At 36.9% G+C, this 19,928-nt stretch overlaps 1 protein-coding gene across 8 annotated transcripts in view; it reads left to right on the top strand.

The window, feature by feature from the left end:
• CCDC14 (coiled-coil domain containing 14) overlaps positions 1-19,928 on the top strand; it is a 77,786-nt gene that overhangs the window by 38,832 nt on the left and 19,026 nt on the right. For 6 of the 8 annotated variants that reach the window (XM_038003423.2, XM_007985573.3, XM_038003427.2 and 3 more), the window contains one exon: positions 13,478-19,496. The exons of 1 other annotated variant lie outside the window; for it this stretch is intronic. In XM_038003423.2, coding sequence (XP_037859351.2) covers positions 13,478-14,417 — 940 coding nt within the window. In that variant the 3' untranslated portion in view covers positions 14,418-19,496. Of the gene's footprint in view, positions 1-13,477; positions 19,497-19,928 lie in introns of those variants that run through there. One more of the 8 variants, XM_038003425.2, reaches the window with a different exon arrangement.

Here is a 19,928-nt window from a genome sequence, read left to right as displayed (position 1 = left end):
AGAGAAGTCAGTTACCTTAGGCCTAAAGATCAGCAGATCTGACTTTGTCTTTGAATGATCCTAGAAGTTCCAAATATAAAATAATCTTGAATGTAAAGTAATCTTCCTTGTGTTTCCAATAAACAGATCCATTTTGAATTTTAAACTTTCCCCCACATTTTGAATGATAAACTTGTAGGGAATCAGATGAAACAGTAATATATAACATTTAATTTATTAATTTAGCTTTATAAATGTATTTGAAATTAATAATCTGTTCACATGGAAATATTGCCCTTTTTCCACATTTATATTTCATAGGATGTTTGCATTCAAACTTCTATTTAACAATGGGAAAAGCAAGACATTTTTTGTAATCATAGAATTATAATTGATTAGGTTCTAGTCAGAAGTTCTGAATATTGGCTTATACCAGTCTTATTCAAAATAAAGTAATAGAATGTCCCTTCTTATGAAAGTCTTGGTAAGGTATCCCAAGGAATATGTGTCCTTTTTTCTGAGGAATAATTTCGGGGTGAGAACTTTGTTAGTGTCAGGTATTTATACTAAGAGAAACCAGTAAAAAAAGGCCACATATGGTGTGATTCCATTTATGTGAAATGTCCAGAATAGGCAAATTGACAGACACAAAGCAGATTAGTCGTTGCCAGGGGATGGAGGATGAGAAGTGACTGCTAATGGGTAGTTTCATTTAGGAGTGATGAGATGTTCTGAAATTAGATAGTGGTGACAGTTCTCAACTCTATGAATATACTAATAACCACCAAATTGTGCACTTAAAAGGAGTAGATTTTGTGGTATGTAAATTATATCTGTAGGGTGCAGTGGCTCATGCCTGTAACCCCAGCACTTTGGGAGGCTGAGGTGGGTGGATCGCCTGAGCCCAGGAGCTCAAGAGCAGCCTGGGCAACACAGCAAAACCCTGTCATTACAAAAAATACAAAAGTTAGCTGGGCATGGCTGGGCATGGCGGCGCATGCCTGTAGTTCCAGCTACTCGAGAGACAGAAGTGGGAGGAGCCCAGGAGGTCGAAGCTGTGGTGAGCCACTGTCATGCCACTGCACTCCAACCTGGGCGACAGAGTGAGACCCTGTCTCAAAAAAAATAAATAAATAAATAGATTAAATAATATCCCAATAAACTGTTATTTTGTAAAAGGTGTATATGGTATACAGTCTGTTTAGAAAAGAAAAAGGAAGAAAAGAAAAAAATAGTGAGTCAGCATGGTCAAGTGCCATGAGAGTTTGCTTAGGAGTTACTATGAGCATCTGCTTCATTCTAAGGGGCAGCTCTTAGCCCCAAGCAGAAAATCTGATGAAGTGGAGGATATAGTTCTCTGGTAGTTTTCTTTCCTTCTCACAGTCTTTTTCTTCATACTGCTAAATTCAGCTTCTTTGTGGATGTGAAATCACAAGCTGATATCTTTTATAAACTACTTCAATTTTTTTCAAAGTTCTGTCTTTCCTGTATCATTTTATTTGTCCTCATCTATGGAGGGAAGATTTTAGTATCTGCATTTTCATAAATGGGCAAACTGAGGCCACGCAAATTAAGTATTAGTAGAATGTTAATAACAGAGCCGGGACTAGAACTCACGTCTGTTAATTTCTAGCCAGATGTTCCTCTTGCACATGGAGTGGCTTTAGCCATGGTAATAACTCCATGCCTAATTTAGCCTAAGTAAACCTTATGATTTTTTACCTGGGAAGTACATGGATAAATGGATGGATTCATTTGTTTATTCAGCAAACATTTATTTTGTATTATGTTCCAAATATGTGCGAAGCATACATAAAAATATTTAATTACTTTTGGTTGCTAAATATCCACATTGACAAGCAAAAAACTTATTGTAGTGCTTTACTGACATATGTAGGAATATCTTTTATTTATTTTTATTTATTTATTTATTTATTTTTGAGACATAGTCTCGCTTTGTCGCCCAGGCTGGAGTGCAGTGGTGCTATCTTGGCTCACTGCAAGCTCTGCCTCCTGGGTTCACGCCATTCTCCTGCCTCAGCCTCCCCAATAGCTGGGACTACAGGTGCCCTCCACCACACCTGGCTAATTTTTTTTTTTTTTTTTTTTTTTTTTTAGTAGAGACAGGGTTTCACTGTGTTAGCCAGGATGGTCTCTATCTCCTGATCTCGTGATCCGCCCACCTTGGCCTCCCAAAGTGCTGGGATTACAGGCGTGAGCCACCGTGCCCGGCCAAATACGTCTTTTTTTAGTAAATGCATGGCACATGTTGAACACTGCACATGTTGACAATACTATTCAACATGTGCCATGCATTTACTAAGAAAGTTGGTAACAAAAACATAAGAAAAATCTTTCAGAGTAATAGTATAACTTTCCTAGAAATTAGTAGAAATGGAAGCCCAAAGAAAAAAGGGACTTACCTGAGTTTCACAGCTAGTTACTGTCTGAACTAGGACCGGAGCCAGGATTTTGGATTCCCTCTTCAGCTTTGCTTTCTGTTTTAAAGTGGACAGCTTTTCTCTGAATAAAGATGCCCCATTATTGAGGGATTCTTCTACCTGTGTTGGAGATACTTTTGTACCTGCTCATTCTTTCAAAATAACATGCGGTCTGCCCTTTCCATTGTTTATTCAGAATGAAAACATGTAATTGGAGGCTTCTTTTTTTCTTAACATTTATCCTAACAAGAGTATAGGAACTAAAAAAGTTCATTAATTCTTGCCTACTATTTGCCTTTAGAAAAGGCCCTGTCTAGAATATTAGATGCAGACTTTTGCTCTCCTTTTCATAAGAATCAAGAATTTTCCTATCAGTTTTTTACATTTTTGTTAAGCACGTTTTTATGCTGGGCATAAATCCTGCCTCGTGACTACTAGCTCACCTGTCAGATTGACTGCACTCTTATGAATGATTGTAAAAACATGATGGGAAGGCTAAGCACAATATCTCATGTAGAGTTCAGCACTATCCCTACATTTTCCAAATATTTAGTAACAGCTTCAAAATTCTAAGTACATTCATTGACATCAGTTTTATACTTTTTGTTTTGAGGCAGAATCTCGCTCTGTCACCCAGGCTGGAGTACAGTGGTGTGATCACAGCTCACTGCCACCTCAACCTCTCTAGCTCATGCAGTCTTCCCACTTCAGGCTCCCAAGTAGCTGGGACCACAGGCACATGCCACTATGCCCAGGTTTTTTGTTTTTTGTTTTTACTTTTAGTAGAGACGAGGTTTCGCCATGCTGTCCTAGCTGGTCTTGAACTCCTGGGCTCAAGCAATCCTCCCACCTTGGCCTCCCAAAGTGCTGGGATTACCAGCACACCCAGCCATTGTTTTGTTCTTTAAATTAAAAAAAAAAAAAAAAAAAAGAAGTCTCTGAGCTTAATTATATCTAAATTCATCCACATTGTTGATTCATAATTTCTTTGGTGACACTCTGTGCAATTCAGTTGGTTGGGAACATCTCCAGTGTTATAGGTGGGTTGCTGTGACCATTTTAATTTTACTTTGGGCATTAGAGTGTAAAGCTCCAGCATGCGACAGTACAGATAAATCTACATGCTCTTCCACTCCTTCACGCTTCCCATAGTCACCTTAGTCAGATAGGCATCTGGTTTTTGTATGTGTGTTTTAAATAATCTCTCAGAAAAGAGATTCTGTAAAATTTCTGAATGTCTTTCTCAGACTTTGCAGGAGGAGTAAGGACTGAAAGGTACATGTACAAGGTCTAAAGAAATACCACAAACCATCTTTCTTTTCCTTCTCCAACCTTTAATGATTTTAAATGTGCCTGTATCACTTTTTTTTCAGATCTTTCTACAACATGTTATACAACCATTAAAATGTGAAGAAAATTAATATTTTAAATACTAATTTAAATAATACTTATATTTAAAAATATATAAATTAAATAATATATTTAATATTATTTAAGTAAATAAGTAGTGAATAGTTTCACAAAGCATTCTTATAAGTAGCCTAGAAAGGACCCTGCATTTGTTATGAAAGGGTGCCAATTTTCTAAGTATTAAAAATCAGTGTATTTAGCTGAATTATGTATAATAGAAATGCCAATATATCCACTTGTCACCGTTTAGGTGCTCATATTCCTTCCTTTAAAATTTTAACATTTTCGTATCTCTTTACTTACAGAGAGTTTTAATTTCAGAGATAGTGGTGAGTCATATTCTGTTTATACGTCAGAAGATTAGTAATTGCTATTAATTTCCAGAAATTAAGCCTTTTTAAATGTCATTGTCCCTTCCTTCCTTTCTTCATCTCTGATTTTATCTATAGCAACAATAATTAAAAAAAAAAAAAAAACTGGAAAGAAACCTCAATATAAGTATTCCTTTACTGAAAATAAACAAAAATAAAAATTTCAGTATGCAGTCTGATCAAATTAATTAGTGGGTCATTATTCATTACAGCATTCCTTTAAAGGTATGTTTCTCCAGCATATTTTTGTGTTTTAGTAACAACTCATTAGCTTCTTTTAAAATTAATATAATTGACAATATTTTAATTATATTTATGGGGTACAGTGATGTTTTGGTATATGTAAACAAGAAGAAATAACTAAATCAAGCTAATAACATGCCCATCATCTCAGTTATTATATTTTGGAGTGAGACATTTTTAGCAATGTTGGATTATTATTAAGTATAGTCACCCTAGGCTGGGCATGGTGGCTCACACCTGTAATCCCAACACTTTGGGAGGCCAAGGCAGGCGGTTCACCTGAGGTCAGGAGTTCGAGACCAGCCTGGCCAACATGATAAATACTAAATTTTTTAGATATGACCTTGAAAGCACAGGTATCACAAACAAAAATAGACAAATGAAATCGTGTCAAACTAAAAGCCTTTTTGCACAGCAAGGGGAACAATCTAACAGAGTGAAGAGACAAGCCATGGTGTCTCTACTAAAAATACAAAAATTAGCCAGGCATGGTAGCAGGCGCCTGTAATCCCAGCTACTTGGAAGACTGAGGCAGAAGTATGACTTGAACCTGGGAGGCAGAGGTTGCGGTGAGCTGAGATTGCACCACTGTACTCCAGCCTGGGCAACAGAACGAAACTCCGTCTAAAAGAAAAAAAAAGTATAGTCACCCTACTGTTCAGTAGAACCCACAAACTTATTCCTTCTATGTAACTGAAACTTTGTACCCTTTGACTAACATCTCCCCATTTCCCATACCCTACCATCCACCACAATGCCAGTCTCTGGTAACCACTATTCTACTCTCTGCTTTTGTGAGTTTAACTTTTTTGTATTCCATATATAAGTGAGGTCATGCAGTATTTGTCTTTCTGTTCCTGGCTTATTTCACCTAGCATATGGATGTTCTCCAGGTTCACTCATGTTGCAAATGACAGACTTTCCCAGTTTTTTTTCCTTTTTTTTTTTTTAAGGCTGAGTAGTATTCCAATATGTTTATATGCCACGTTTTCTATAAAGAAATATTCATTCATTCATTGAAGGACACTTAGGTTGATTCCATATCTTGGCTGTTGTGAATAATGCTACAATGCCTATACTCTGGGTGTGTGTGTATAGATAGTTGTGTGTGTGTGTATATATATTATATATACATATATATGTATACATACATGTGTACATATACATGTGGATATGTACCTACACATGGGATTGCTGAATCATATGGTAATTCTATTTATACATTTTTGAGGAGCTTCCATACTATTTACCATTGTGTCTGTACTAATTTACATTCCTACCAACAATATACCAGGGTTTCCTTTTCTCCACATCTTCATCAACACTTGTTAGCTTTCATCCTTTTTGTAATAGCCATTCTGACTGGTGTGAGATGATATCTCATTGTGGTTTTAATTTGCATTTCCCTAATGTTGAGCATTTTTTCTTAATCGTATTGGCCATTTAAATGGAGAAATATCTGCTCAGGTCCTTTGCTCATTTTTTAATTATTTGTTTTTTTGCTATTGAGTTGTGTGAGTCCCTTATATATTTTGAATATTAACCCCTTATCAAGTATGTTTTGCAAATATTTCTTCCACACCATGGCTTGTCTCTTCACTCTGTTAGATTGTTCCCCTTGCTGTGCAAAAGCCTTTTAGTTTGATACAATTTCATTTGTCTATTTTTGTTTGTGATACCTGTGCTTTCAAGGTCATATCTAAAAAAGTATTGCCTGGACCAGTGTCATGGAGCTTTTCCCTCATGTTTTTTTCTAGTAGTTTTACAGTTTCAGGTCTTGTATTTAAATCTTTAATCCATTTTGAGTATATTTTTGTATGCATTGTGAAATAACAATCCAATTCCATTCTTCTGTATGTGGATCTCCAATTTTCCCATCACCATTTGTTGAAGAGACTTTTCCCCATTTTGTTTTCTTGTCACCTTTGTCAAAAATCAATTGGCCATAAATACGTGGATTTATTTCTGTCCTGTTCCATTGATCAGCGTGTCTGTTTTTATGCCAATTCATGCCGTTTTGATTCAATTCCTTCAATATATTTTGAAATCAGGGAATGTGGTGCCCCTAGCTTTGTTCTTTTTACTTAAGATTTATTTGGCTTTTCGGGTTGTTTTTAAATGATTCTATATGAATTTTAGGATGGTTTATTCTATTTCTGTGAAAAGTGACACTGGAATTTTGATAGGAATTATGTTGAATTTATAGGTCATTTTGGGTAGCATGAATATTCCAACAATATTATTTCTTCCAATCATGAGCACAGGATATCTTTCCATTTATTTGTGTTTTCTTGAATTTCTTTTATCAGTGTTTCATAGTTTTTAGTATATACTAATAATATTTAGTAAATACTAATTTTACATATATATATATATATATATATAGTTTACCTCCTTGGTTAAATTTTCACTGAAGTATTTTACTTTGTTTTTTGTTGCTTGTTTTTCTTAATTTCTTTTGGGTAGTTTGTTGTGAGTGTATAGACATGTTACTGATTTTTTATATTGATTTTGTATCCTACAACTTTACTGAGTTTATCAGCAAACCAGTTTTTTGGTGTTTAGTATTTTCTGTGTATAAAATCATGTCAGCAAACAGAGACAATTTCATTCCTCCCTTTCTTATTATCTTCTGTTTTTTTTTTTCTCTTGCCTAATTACTCTGGGTAAGATTTCCAATACTATGTTGAAAATAAGTGGTGAGAGTGGGCCTTCTTACCTTATTCTTAGATCTTAGAGGAAAAACTTTCAACTTTTCAACATTGAGTATGATGTTAACTATGGATTTGTCATATATATGACCTTTATTGTGTTAAGGTACATTCCTTCTATACAGAATCTGTTGAGAGTTTTTTCATGAAAGAGTGTTGACATTTATCAAGTGCATTTTCTACATCTTTTGCGATGATCGTATAGTTTTGTATTCTTTATTCTGTTAATGTGGTATATCATATTCATTGGTTTTATATGTTGAACCATCCTTGCATCTCATTTATGAATCCCCTTTAATCATGATGTATAATTCTTTTGATGTGTTGTTGAATTTGGTTTGCTAGTATTTTGTTGAGGGTTTTTTTAATCTGTGTTCATCAGAGATACTGACCTGTAGTTTTCTTTTCTTGTAGTGTTCTTTTCTGGCTTTGTTATCAGAGTCATAATGGCCTTGTTCTTGGCCTTGTTCAGTGTTTTCTATGTAAAACAAGTTTGGAAAAATTCCCTCCACTTTGAATGTTTGGGAGAGTTTGAGAAGGATTGGAATTCTCAATCCTTCTTTAAATGTTCTTTAAATGTTGGTTAAAATTAAGCTATGAAGCCATCTTGTCCTGGGCTTTTCTTTGGTGGGAGACTTTATTAAGAACATTTAATATCTTTACTCTTTATTGATCTGCTCAGACTTTCTATTTCTTCGTGATTCAAGTTTGGTAAGTTGTGTCTGTATAGAAATTTATCCATTTGTTCTGGGTTATCTAATTCATTGGTGTATAATTGCTCATAGTAACTTATGATTCTTTGCATTGCTGTGGTATCTCTTTGCATTGCTGTGTTATCAGTTGAAATATCTCCTTTTATTTCTGATTCATTTGAGTCTTCTCTCTCCTTTTCTTAGTCTAACAATTTGTCAATTTTATTTCCCCAAAAAAAACAAACTCAGTTTTGCTGATTTTTTCCTATTGTTTTTCTAGTCTCTATTTCATTTATTTCTTGCTCTGATCTTTGTTGATTTCTTCCTTCTGCTAATTTTGGGCTTAATGTGTTCTTTTTCTAGTTCCTTAAGGTGTAATATTAGATTATTTGAGAGCTTTCTTTTTTGATACGTTTATTGATATAAATTTCCCTCTTAGAATTGCTTTTGCTGCATCCCATAAATGTTGTCATATTTTGTTTTCATTTTTGTTTGTCTCAAGGTATTATTTAATTATCCTTTTAATTTCTTCTTTGTCTCATTGGTTGTTCAGCAGCATGTTTCTTAATTTCCACGTGTGTGAATTTTCCAAAATTTCTCTTGTTTATTGATACCTAGTTTCATGCCATTGGAATCAGAAGATACTTGATATGATTTCAGTCTCCTTAAATTTGTTAAGACTTATTTTGTGGTCTAACATAATGTATCCTGAAGAATGTTCTGTGTGCGCGAGAGAAGAACAGGTACTCTGTTGCTGTAGGATAGAATGTTCTGTTATGTCTGTGAGATCTATTTGGTCTAAACCAAGCTTGTCCAACTCATAGCCCCTGAGCTGCATGCAGCCCAGAATGGGTTTGAATGTGGCTCAACACAAATTCATAAACTTTCTTAAAACATTATGAGATTTTTTTTTTTTGACAAAATTTTAAGCTTATCAGCTGTCGTTAGTGTTAATGTATTTTATGTGTGGCCCAAGACAATTTTTCTTTCAGTGTGGCCCAGGGAAGGCAAAAGTTTGGACACCCCTGGTCTAAAGTGTAATTCGAGATGTTTCCTCATTGTTTTTCCTTATTGATTTTATATGTAAATGTTAGAATTGTATCTAAATGTTTTCCTTATTGATTTTATATCTAAATGATCTGTACAATGTTGAGAGCCGGGTACTGAAATCCCTCACTCAGTCTGTCTGTCCCTTCAGATCATTTAATAGTTGCTTTATTATTTAGTTGCTCCAATGTTGGGTGCATATATTCTTACAATTGCAGATTGACCCCTTTATCATTATATAGTGATCTTCTTTGCTTCTTTTTACAGTTTTTGACTTAAAGTCTGTTGTCTGATATGAGTATAGCTACCCCTGCTTTCTTGGTTTCCTTTCCTGTGGAATATATTTTTCCATCTCTTTACTTTCAGTCTATGTGTGTGCTTTACCTTAGAGTGAGCCTCGTGTAAGCAGCATACTGTTTTTGATTCATTCACCCACTCTGTCTTTTGATTAGAGAATTTACCCTATTTACATTCAAGGTAATTGCTGATAGGCAAGGACTTGCTACTGCTATTTTGTAATTTATTTTGTAATTGTTTTGTAGATCCTTTCTTTCTCCCTCTGTTGCCTTCCTTTGTGGTTTAATGGTTTTCTGTAATTGTATGCTTTGATTCCTTTTCATGTTTTGTGCAAATTCTGTAGGTTTTTGCTTTGTGGTTACCCTGAGGTTTACATAAAACATCTTATACTTAGGCTATTTTAAGCTGATAATAACTTTAATCACATACAAAAACTACACTTTTACTCCTCTCTTCCACATTTTTTATTTTGATTTCAAAATTTACATCTTTTTCTAATTTATGTCCTGTAACTATAGTTGTTTTTAATAGTTTTGTCTTTTAACCCTCATATTAGAGATAAAATTGCTTTACATACCACCATTAAGGTACTAGAGTATTCCAAATATGATTATGTATTACTTATACCATTGAGTTTTATAATTGCATGTGTTTTGTGGTATTAATTAGTGACCTTTTACTTCAGCTTAAAGAATGTGTTTTAGCAATTCTTGTAAGATAGGCCTACTGATGATGAACTCCCTTAGCATTTGTCTGGGAAGGTTTTTATTTCTCCCTCATTTCTGAAGGACAGTTTTGCTGAATAAAGTATTCTTGGCTGACAGGTTATTTTTGTTGAGAAGTCCACTGTTAGCCATATTGGGGCTCCCTAGTGTGTGATGTTTATTATCTCTTGCTGCTTTGAATTTTAACAGTTATCTTTGAATTTTAACGGTTCAGTTATGGCATGTCTTGGTGAACTTCTCTTTAGGTTAAATCAGATTGGAGACCTCTGAGCTTCCTGTACCTGAGTGTTGGTGTCTTTCCCTAGATTTAGAGAATTTTCAGCCATTATTTTCCTAAATATGCTTTCTGGCCATTTTTCTCTCTCTTCTTCTTCAGGCACTCCTGTTTCTCAGGTGGTGTCTCATAATACCTGTAGGCGTTGTTCATTCTTTTTCATTCTTTATTTCCTCTTCTGACTGGATAATTTTAAATGTCCTCTTTTCAGGCTCACTAATTCCTCTGCTTGATCAAGTATACTATTGAAGTATTTTTTTGAATTTTTCAGTTTAAATACTGCATTTTTTAATCTCTAAGATATCTATTTGATTTTAAAAATTTGTTTCTATTTCTTTGTCAAACTTATTGTTTTGTTTGTTGTTTTCCAAATTTCATTTAATTTTTTATCTGTATTGTCTTGTAGTTCCCTGAACATTTTAAAGAGAGGATTATTCTCAATTCTTTGTCTCTGATTTCATAGGTCTCATTTCTTTAGAGTCCATTATTGGTGCTTTATTACTTTCTTTTAGTGGCGTCATTTTTCTGATTCTTCATAATCCTTGTATCTTTGCATTGATGTCTGTGCATTTGAAGAAGTGGCCACCTCTTCCAATTTTTGCAGGTGTTCTGCCCTACCCCCCTCTCACCTGAGGTGAAGGGGATAGACTTTCACTATTTAGCCTGCAATTCTGGATTGGCCATCTGGTAGTGACCATAGGCAGGCAGACCTTGTTGTTGGGTGCTCTAGCTGGGCTGCTACCTGTGCTTTGAGGTCAGTGGAGCTATTGGCTGTGCTCCATGGCCTTGTGAAACCAATGTCTGTGCTCCATCAACCAGTGAGGCCTCTGACTGGGTTCCAAGGTCAGGTGGAGCTGCCGGCTGGGCTCTGCAATCACCTGTGCTTGGGCAGGGTTGCAGGCTATATTCCCTGGCTGAGTGCTATTGCTGTTTAGAATCTAATTGGGTAGGGTTGCAGGCTGGGCTTCAATGGTGCTGGGTTTGCTGCCCAGCCACTCGTGACAGGCAGGGCCAGAGATTACTCCACGGTATGCAGTCACAGGTTTGCCTCCCTGCTTGGGCCTGGGCAGAACCTCAGGCTGGACTCTAAAGCAGAGTGGAGTCACTGCTTAATGGCTAAGATTGAGCAGGGCCAGTTACTGTGTTCTGCAGATATGCAGGGATGCAGGTTTGCCTCCTGGCCTCAGGAAACTATATGTACAGCTGTGAAGTTAGGTAGGGTCACTAGAGTCTGGCAGGGCCAGATGCGGACCTCCACAGATTTATGCTAATGTGCACTTGCCTCTGGGTCCGGGGAAGCCATAAGCAGAGTACTGAGGCTGGGTGGAGTTACCACTCGCCCTCTCAGTTCTTATGGGACCAGATGCTCTCTTCTACACTTAGGTGCCACTGCATACTTGCCTGCTGGCCTAGGAAAACTCTAAGCAGAGAATTGAGACTCTGCTTAAGGGTTGGGGAAGGCTTGGGTGTGATAGTGGTAGGGACTTGACCCTGCCAAACCTGTCAACTGTGCTTTCTGCAAAGCAGTGCTTTTGACTGGTCTCTCTGGTCTGGTGCTTCCATTGGCAAGAATGCAGAGTCATTGCCAAGATCTGTGCTGTAGCCGCTATAAGCCCCATCCCCCTTCTTTGTTTTTTGCTAACCCCAGATGGTCTAGCCCTGTAGGAACACGTGGGGTAATGCAGAAGTGGGCTTCCTGAGAAGCATCCTGGAGTGCTGGGTCAGTTGAGTGTTCACCTCCAGCTTTCTTTTTCTGCAGTAGAAACTGTAGGCCCAGGGGACTCCTCCTGTGTGGTACTTAACTGGCTTGGAAAGAGGTGAAACTATTCCTTTTAACTGTGCCCAAGCCTTCACTGATTTTTGAGACCATATATGATTCAATTTAAATAGACTGAACTCTTAGTATAAAATAGCTTTAGGCTGGGCATGGTGGCTCATGCCTGTAATCCCAGCACTTTGGGAGGCCGAGGAGGGCAGATCACAAGGTCAGGAGATCGAGACCATCCTGGCTAACACGGTGAAACCCCGTCTCTACTAAAAAATGCAAAAAAATTAGCCGGGAGTTGTGGCGGGTGCCTGTAGTCCCAGCTACTTGGGAGGCTGAGGCAGGAGAAAGGCATGAACCCAGGAGGTAGAGCTTGCAGTGAGCCGAGATCGCGCCACTGCACTCCAGCCTGGGTGACAGAGCAAGACTCTGTCTCAAAAAAAAAAAAAAAAAGGCTTTAATAGGACTACTAATAAAGATTGCCATCAAACAAACACCCACTTAGACTGAAACCACACTAAGTACTTTACCTATACCTTATTATTTTATCTTATTTAATCTTCATTGTAGTTCAGAAATATCTTCATTTTACAGGTGAGGGACTTGAGATTCAGAAAGGTTAAAGACTTGCCCAAGATCACAGCTAATGATGGCACTGGGATTTGATTCTGTTTCTAACTTCAAACCTTGTGTGGTTTTCCTTATACACCTTTCCAGTACCTAGCTGTTGCTTATACCTATTATGCCAGATAATTATCTCTAACTATCCTTTTTTTCTAGTATTGTGCCCCCCCCACACACAAACATATGTAATGGAGGGAAATAATTTCTAACAGAATTCATAACAAATGAATAGTGTGTTTCTCTTTGTATCTTAGCCTACCTTTGTTAGGCCAGTTTTTTACTCTAGGGCTCAATTTGTAGTGCTGCTCAAGAATAAACCATCTCGGCTGGGCATGGTGGCTCATGCCTGTAATCCCAGCACTTTGGGAATCTCAGGCGGGCAGATCACTTGAGACCAGGAGTTCAAGACCAACCTGGCCAACATCGTGAAACCCTGTCTCTACTAAAAATACAAAAATTAGCCAGGTATGGTGATGGCACACATGTAATCCCAGCTACTCGGGAGGCTGAGGCTAGAGGATCACTTGAACCTGGGATGTAGAAGTTGCAATGAGCTGAGATCATGTCACTGCACTCCAGCCTGGGTGACAGAATGAGACTCCATCTCAATAAAACAAAAGAGAAGAATAAAATATCTCCATACCTTAAAAAAAAATTCTGAGCCTCTATTTTTAGACATAGTGATAGATTTGATACAGACCAACATATTTTATCATTGTTATTTTAATTATATGCTCTTGCCAAAGCACATTCTGTGATTTTGTGCTTCTAGTCGCTTTTCATATTGAGAACCAGACACTTCTCTCAAATCCCTTTTTTAAAGATGGAGGTATAGATAAGTGAATTAAAGAAACAGGTAAAAATAATAATAATTAGTGTTCTAAATTCTTCTTAACAGAACTTTACAGACTAGCATGGCAAAGCTTCTCTCCGATCTTAGTGTGGACAGTGCTCGCTGCAAGCCTGGGAATAATCTTACCAAATCACTCTTGAACATTCATGATAAACAACTTCAACATGTCCCAGCTCCTGCTCACACTTCCATAATGAGTTATCTAAATAAGTTAGAAACAAATTACAGTTTTACACATTCAGAGCCACTGTCTACAATTAAAAATGAGGAAACCATAGAGCCAGACAAACCCTATGAAAATGTTCTGTCCTCCAGAAGCCCTCAAAATAGTAACACTAGGGGCATGGAGGAAGTATCTGCACCTGGAATTATTTCTGCCCTTTCAAAACAAGATTCTGATGAAGGGAGCGAAACTATGGCTTTAATAGAAGATGAGCATAATTTGGATAATACAATTTACATTCCTTTTGCTAGAAGCACTTCTGAAAAGAAATCACCACTTTCTAAGAGACTGTCCCCTCAGCCACAGATAAGAGCAGCTACAACACAGCTAGTTAGCAACAGTGGACTTGCTGTCTCTGGAAAAGAAAATAAACTGTGTACACCTGTAGTCTGTTCCTCTTCAACAAAGGAAGCAGAAGATGCACCTGAAAAACTTCCCACAGCATCTGATATGAAGGACACACAGCTCCTCAATAAAATAAAGGAAGCAATTGGTAAGATCCCTGCTGCCACCAAGGAGCCAGAGGAACAAACTGCATGTCATGGCCTATCAGGTTGTCTTACCAACAGCCTTCAAGTGAAAGGCAATACTGTCTGTGATGGTAGTGTTTTCACTTCTGACTTGATGTCTGACTGGAGCATCTCTTCATTTTCAACGTTCACTTCTCGTGATGAACAAGACTTCAGAAATGGCCTTGCAGCATTAGATGCCAACATAGCTAGACTCCAGAAGTCTTTAAGGACTGGTCTTCTGGAGAAATGAATTCAGAAGAAAACTCATCGAGTGCTTCTTTTTAAAACTAGAACTTGACTATATTGAATGTGTATTTTTCTTTAGTGAAATGATGTTTTATATTATTAATTATGTGTGAAGTAATACATTGTACAAGTACTAATTGTATTGTTAGGATATATTGACACTGAGGAGCTTATAAAAACAAGTCATCTTAAGAAGTTGACAATTGCTACAAGAAGAAAGTTGTAGATAACTAGGAAATTACTGTAAGTAATGTTTTATTTCAGTACTTAGCAATTAGAGTTCTTTTATTAAGATGTATCTGCTGGATTAAGGGTACAGGTTGAAATAGTTCTGTGGTTGTCCTAAAAGATAATGGGAAAAGAATCTCTGGATGTAAGTTTTTCTGTTGAAACTGGAGGTGTTTTTTGTTTTGTTTTGTTTTGTTTTTCTGTTTCAGTATACTTTTTTTTTTTAATAGCAATGTATTTTTATTAAACATGCTATGTGCCATAGGCTAGTGTTGTTGGTGAGATATATAAACATTTATTTAAAGAGAAAAGTTACCAGTATCTACACCTCTTAAAAAACATTGATTGGTCTAAAAAATATATAGATAACATCCTAAGTTAACATATGGCTTCTTAAAACTTGGGCACTTTTATTTGTTTTTATTCCAAATTCATGTTTTAAGACCTTTAAAGAATAGTCAGACTGATAAGTGCTAACAGATAAGCTATAGTTTGGGAAATGTGTGGGTTTTTTAAAACAAGAAATGTTTATTTTTGTCCTTATATTTAAACATGATGGAATTTGTAAATCTTGGCATTGATTGTAATTCTACCTTTTTGGAACAACTTTTTTTCCAGCATGTTAGCTGAGAGTATTCTCTATTCTATAAATAATATGAAGTAGATTGATCTCTCTGCTTCTCTATACTACGACTTCTTAGCTCAGTATCATCTCCCTTCATGTAAGCAGTACATTTTAACTCTTAGGAAGCTGAATGTTGTGTTATCACTAATACTTTGTACAGGTCACCTGCCTACTCTAATTGTCTTTAGTACTTGGACAGGCTTTATCATTAAAGAGTGTTCTCCTAGGCCCAGAACCTCCTCATGTTTTTTTGTTTGTTTTGGTTTTTTTTTTTTTAGGTGTTAGTGCTACAGCGTTTGAAGGACCCAGCTGTAGTCTCTTTTGTGTGTTCAGATTTTCCAGATAGAGATTTAAGTCTAAAAATTTATTAAGTGAATTCTAAACTATTTCACACAAGAGTCCATTAGCATCTTTAATTTTCTTTAGTATTCATGAATTAATTTATTGGCATCTTATTTTGAGGTAATAGGCCACAACTCTTTAACAAATAAGTTCAGAAATAAAAAATAATAAGAAAATTGTGTCATCTGTCTACTCTCAAATATTTAACTTATTCATATGCAAAAGTAGAATCTTAAGATTACATGGTAATACAAGAAGATAGTCGTATTTGGCCCTTAACATGGAACAGGCATCCTTATATGCAAAGGAAATTTATAAACCCTTGTGGGTTCAATTAATTAGTGATTGTTATAATCAAATTAATAGTTTAAGAAACAAATGAGACTAGAAATTTCTTCAGGGACCTTCAGGAGACGCTTAGTATTTGATGTAAGACATGCACATGAAATAGAAACATGAAAGAATTTGGTTAAATTTCAAGGAATATGAACCTAGCACAATGGATGGAATAGATAGTGAGTTTTATAGAACTTTAGAACAGAAGGAAGCCAAGAGTAGAAGAGGACCTAGAAGAGACAACTTCATTTGGAAGAATACATAGGATTTGGGTAATCCTGTCAACAGCCTTAAATGTTTCCCCCTTAGAAAGTCAGTATCATCAAAATGTGGGGATTGAATTTAGTATATTAGGATGGTGGTAGACCAACCTGACTGAAACAGAGGTGGGGAGGGGGTGGTAATAATAAATGAAAAACACACAATTAGATCAGTTGTGGAATGTCTTCAGCTCCAGGCTGAGGAGTATCCATTAAACATTAAGTCACTGGAGTATTTGGGTATCTGATGGTGGTGGTTTTTGTTTTTTGTTTTCAATTGAGGATTACCAGGTGAAGTTGGGTATTCTTAAAATGTCATAGAGTGATAGTAAATAGGAAGGATTAGAGGAGGGAGAGACTGGAGACCATTTAGAAAACTGTTGCAGTAGTTCAGACATAATCCTGTGGCAATAGAAGTGAAAAAGGAGAGGCAAACTGAAAATTTTTCAATCAGCTGGGTGACTTAATAGGAACTAAAGAGGACAGAAAAATCAAAGATGACTCCAAGGTTTTCAGTTTAATCAGTTTGAGACACACTAAGCAATGTCTAAAATGAAAAGTCAAGTTCTTAGTTAAGTTCCAAATTGTCTTCATTAGAATAAAAAGGGGAGGAGAGTGTCCATTCTCAGTCGTCTTTAGATCATCTCAGCAGGAGTCAGCATTACTGCCCCATCATAGTCTCCGAAAGGTCAGGCTGGTCCCAGATCCTAGCCCTCTCAGCCTTTTCAGATGTCCTAGAGTGCACAAAGCATGTTAGTAGATCTCCAGAGTATCTGCTAACCTCTGACACACTGAAATTCATGTCTCCTGGTATTGAGCATGGAATGAGAACCATCCTATGGCATTTTGTCACTATTTTACTGTCTTTGATCTGTGGAGGTAATGTACAACCTTTTACAATGAATTTAGTGTTTGTGAACACCATTGAAGATAAAAAATAGAATCTGATGCTATTGGACCAACTGTAGAGCTCCTAGGGACAGGGCTAAAGAACCAAAGAAGTACTTAGCACATGTTCATCCCTTATTCCCACCACCCCTGGAGTTTAGTAAATCAGAAACCTTTGCTTTTCACTAATGGTGGCATTTTACTTGTCAAGTGCCTTAAAAGTGATAAAGGCCTGCTCCAACTACATGGAAAGTAGGGCAGCATTGTAAAACCTGCTTAGGTAAAAAGGGTGTGCAGCTTCATCACAGCTGACCAGGTAGGTATCTAGTGCTCATATTCCCTCAGCTAAAGACTCATTCACTCACTGAATGAAATGAAAGCTCTAATGTGTGCCAGTTACATATTATAGGCTCTGAGAAGACAGCAATAAACAAGACAGACATTCTGTCTTTAAAGAGCTTATGATACAGTGGGACACAAGCCAAGTCCCACTGGACTTCAGTCATGTAGTAAGTTCTGTGAAGAAAATAAAGCAAGGTAAGGGAACAAAGAGTGATAACATTGGCTTAAGTTTTAAGTACTAGAGTAACAGGCCCCTTCTCAAAAATAATATTTAAGGGTCCAGAATTTAAGCAACCACTAGGGAAAGTTGGGTTTGATTTGTAAGTTAACAGTCCCTTAATCATTTTTCAAATGTTAGTTCTAGACTTCCTTCTGCTCAGAATTGCTTAAACATGTGGGTTCTAAGACTATAGCATGCCTTAACACACACACTACAAAGCCCCTTAACTTGTCTGGATGTATTAATATTAGCACTGTAGAGAACTGTCACTATTTAAAGCTGTTGTCTTGAGCTAACCCTCCCATAGAATTACCAGAGATGATAAGATCTTAGGCTTCTGAAGGGTTTAAAAGTTAACTTTTTGAAAGGACTATAGAAATAATCTTACTGTTACACCCAAAGAAAAGAACTGTTCTACGGTGATACTACTAGATACCTACTACTAGAAGATTCCAAGCACACCAGGGGTATTCCTTTTGCCTGGACTGCCTTTTGCCCAAGCTCCTCCTGACAAATTTTTATTTATTCTTGAAATCCACAGTACTACTGCTGTACCTTGTATATACTTCTAGTGATGCCTTTATCAGTTTACATATCAGCCTTTCCTACCCTCTACTCTTCTTGAGGACAGGGACCAGGATTGATTCATTTTCAACTGCCCTCATGACCCTTGGTGACTATCATATAGTCTGTACTTAATAACTGTTGTTGGGCCTAACTAAATCTCTGCAGATGGTCACCTAGGCATAACTTGATTTTCTGTTGGTGTTAAGTTCATGAAACAGCTTGCTGATAGCTTTATTACACACGTCTAAGTTCCTAGCATTAGCCTCCCTGTGCCTTTTATTCTTTATTCAGTTACTAAGTTCTGAAACCAAATTCACTTACTGGCAAACATTTGCACACTGCTGCTTGTGCTGTGGAGAAGCCATAGATTCTTAAATATTTAGGATAGAAACTTTTTTTAACCATGACACTGGTGCAGAGTAATCTATCCCACCAGCCTGCCTCACCAGTTTTTGGGAGGGATGAATGTCAGCAAAGCACTGGAAAACTGCAGGGCACTGTACAGTCTGTGACTTATGACAATATTTAAAGAGTCTTTACCATCCTGCTTACCCTCTTCTGATGTCCGCCAGTTTGTCAGTGAGTCCCTTGAAATGTAAATCCAGAAATTAACTTCAGATGTGATCTGATCCATGTGGATGACAGTTAGATTGTCATTTTACTATAATCTTATAGTAGTTTTAAAATGGACAAAGCTTGAGTTGGCTATCTTAGCCATCACGCTGCAGGTCATATTAGGGCTGTAGTTAGTTTCCCGATAATATTCACACTGTCATTCTTGGTGTTGAGTGGTACCATGTTAGGGCAGCTGGGGCAGGAAGTCATGGGAGGCTGTTTCCATCTAGCTAGACATGAGCATTTCCTCGAAGACTAAGACTAACTAGTTAAGTGGTCTCAGCTGCTTCTAAAGGAAGAGCTCAAGTTTACCACAAACTCAGTGCTTGCTCTCCTTGAAGTCAGATCTGCTTTTAGAGACCATGAATAATGAAATATGAAAACTAGCATGTGGAAACTGAAACCAGACATATTTAAAGAAACTTGCTCAAGGCTGCACACCTAACACCTTAACCAGATGTTGTGATTCTCAGTTGCCTTTCTTCATTATGTTGTCTCCCTGATGACAGCTCAGTCTCATGACCACTTGAACTTTTGGGGCTCCAAATCTGTCACCGGAACCTAGCTCTATGCCATTCTGTTTCTACTAGCATGGTCTAATAATAAGGAACTCCCTCTGGGATTTATTGTAAGGATTAAATAAAATTACATGTGAAAATGTTTTGCAAACTACAAACATTAAGTGGATGATAATGATTACTAATTACATGTAGTTGGTCTTTGTGTATGTATGTGTGTGTACTATAATAGACACTTAAGGTTTTACTTTTGCTTTATTAAAGGTATACAGTGTTCTTAAAATCTGTTTAGCATGTGGCATAATTCTAGTAAAACAATTTCCCCACCTGTCACTTGGCCAATTCCACCAAAGTCATTACTAAAACTTGTTTTAAAGTAGATGGGTTTTTCTCCCATCAACACTGGCATTCAAAGTGAGCTCTGACATTTCCAGGACCCCAGCATTATCTTCTGCTCAGCCCAAGGGTAAGAGGGCTCATTTCTCCACAGAAATCTCAAGAAGACATGGAGAAGAACACAAACTATCCAAGAAGAAAACTCAGTCCCTTTTGGAGCAAGAGACTTAAGTTTGTT

This window comes from Chlorocebus sabaeus, chromosome 22, assembly GCF_047675955.1.
Source record: "Chlorocebus sabaeus isolate Y175 chromosome 22, mChlSab1.0.hap1, whole genome shotgun sequence".
In the NCBI taxonomy this organism is placed as follows: Eukaryota; Metazoa; Chordata; class Mammalia; order Primates; family Cercopithecidae; genus Chlorocebus; species Chlorocebus sabaeus.
This window is presented reverse-complemented; position numbering and strand designations above follow the sequence as displayed.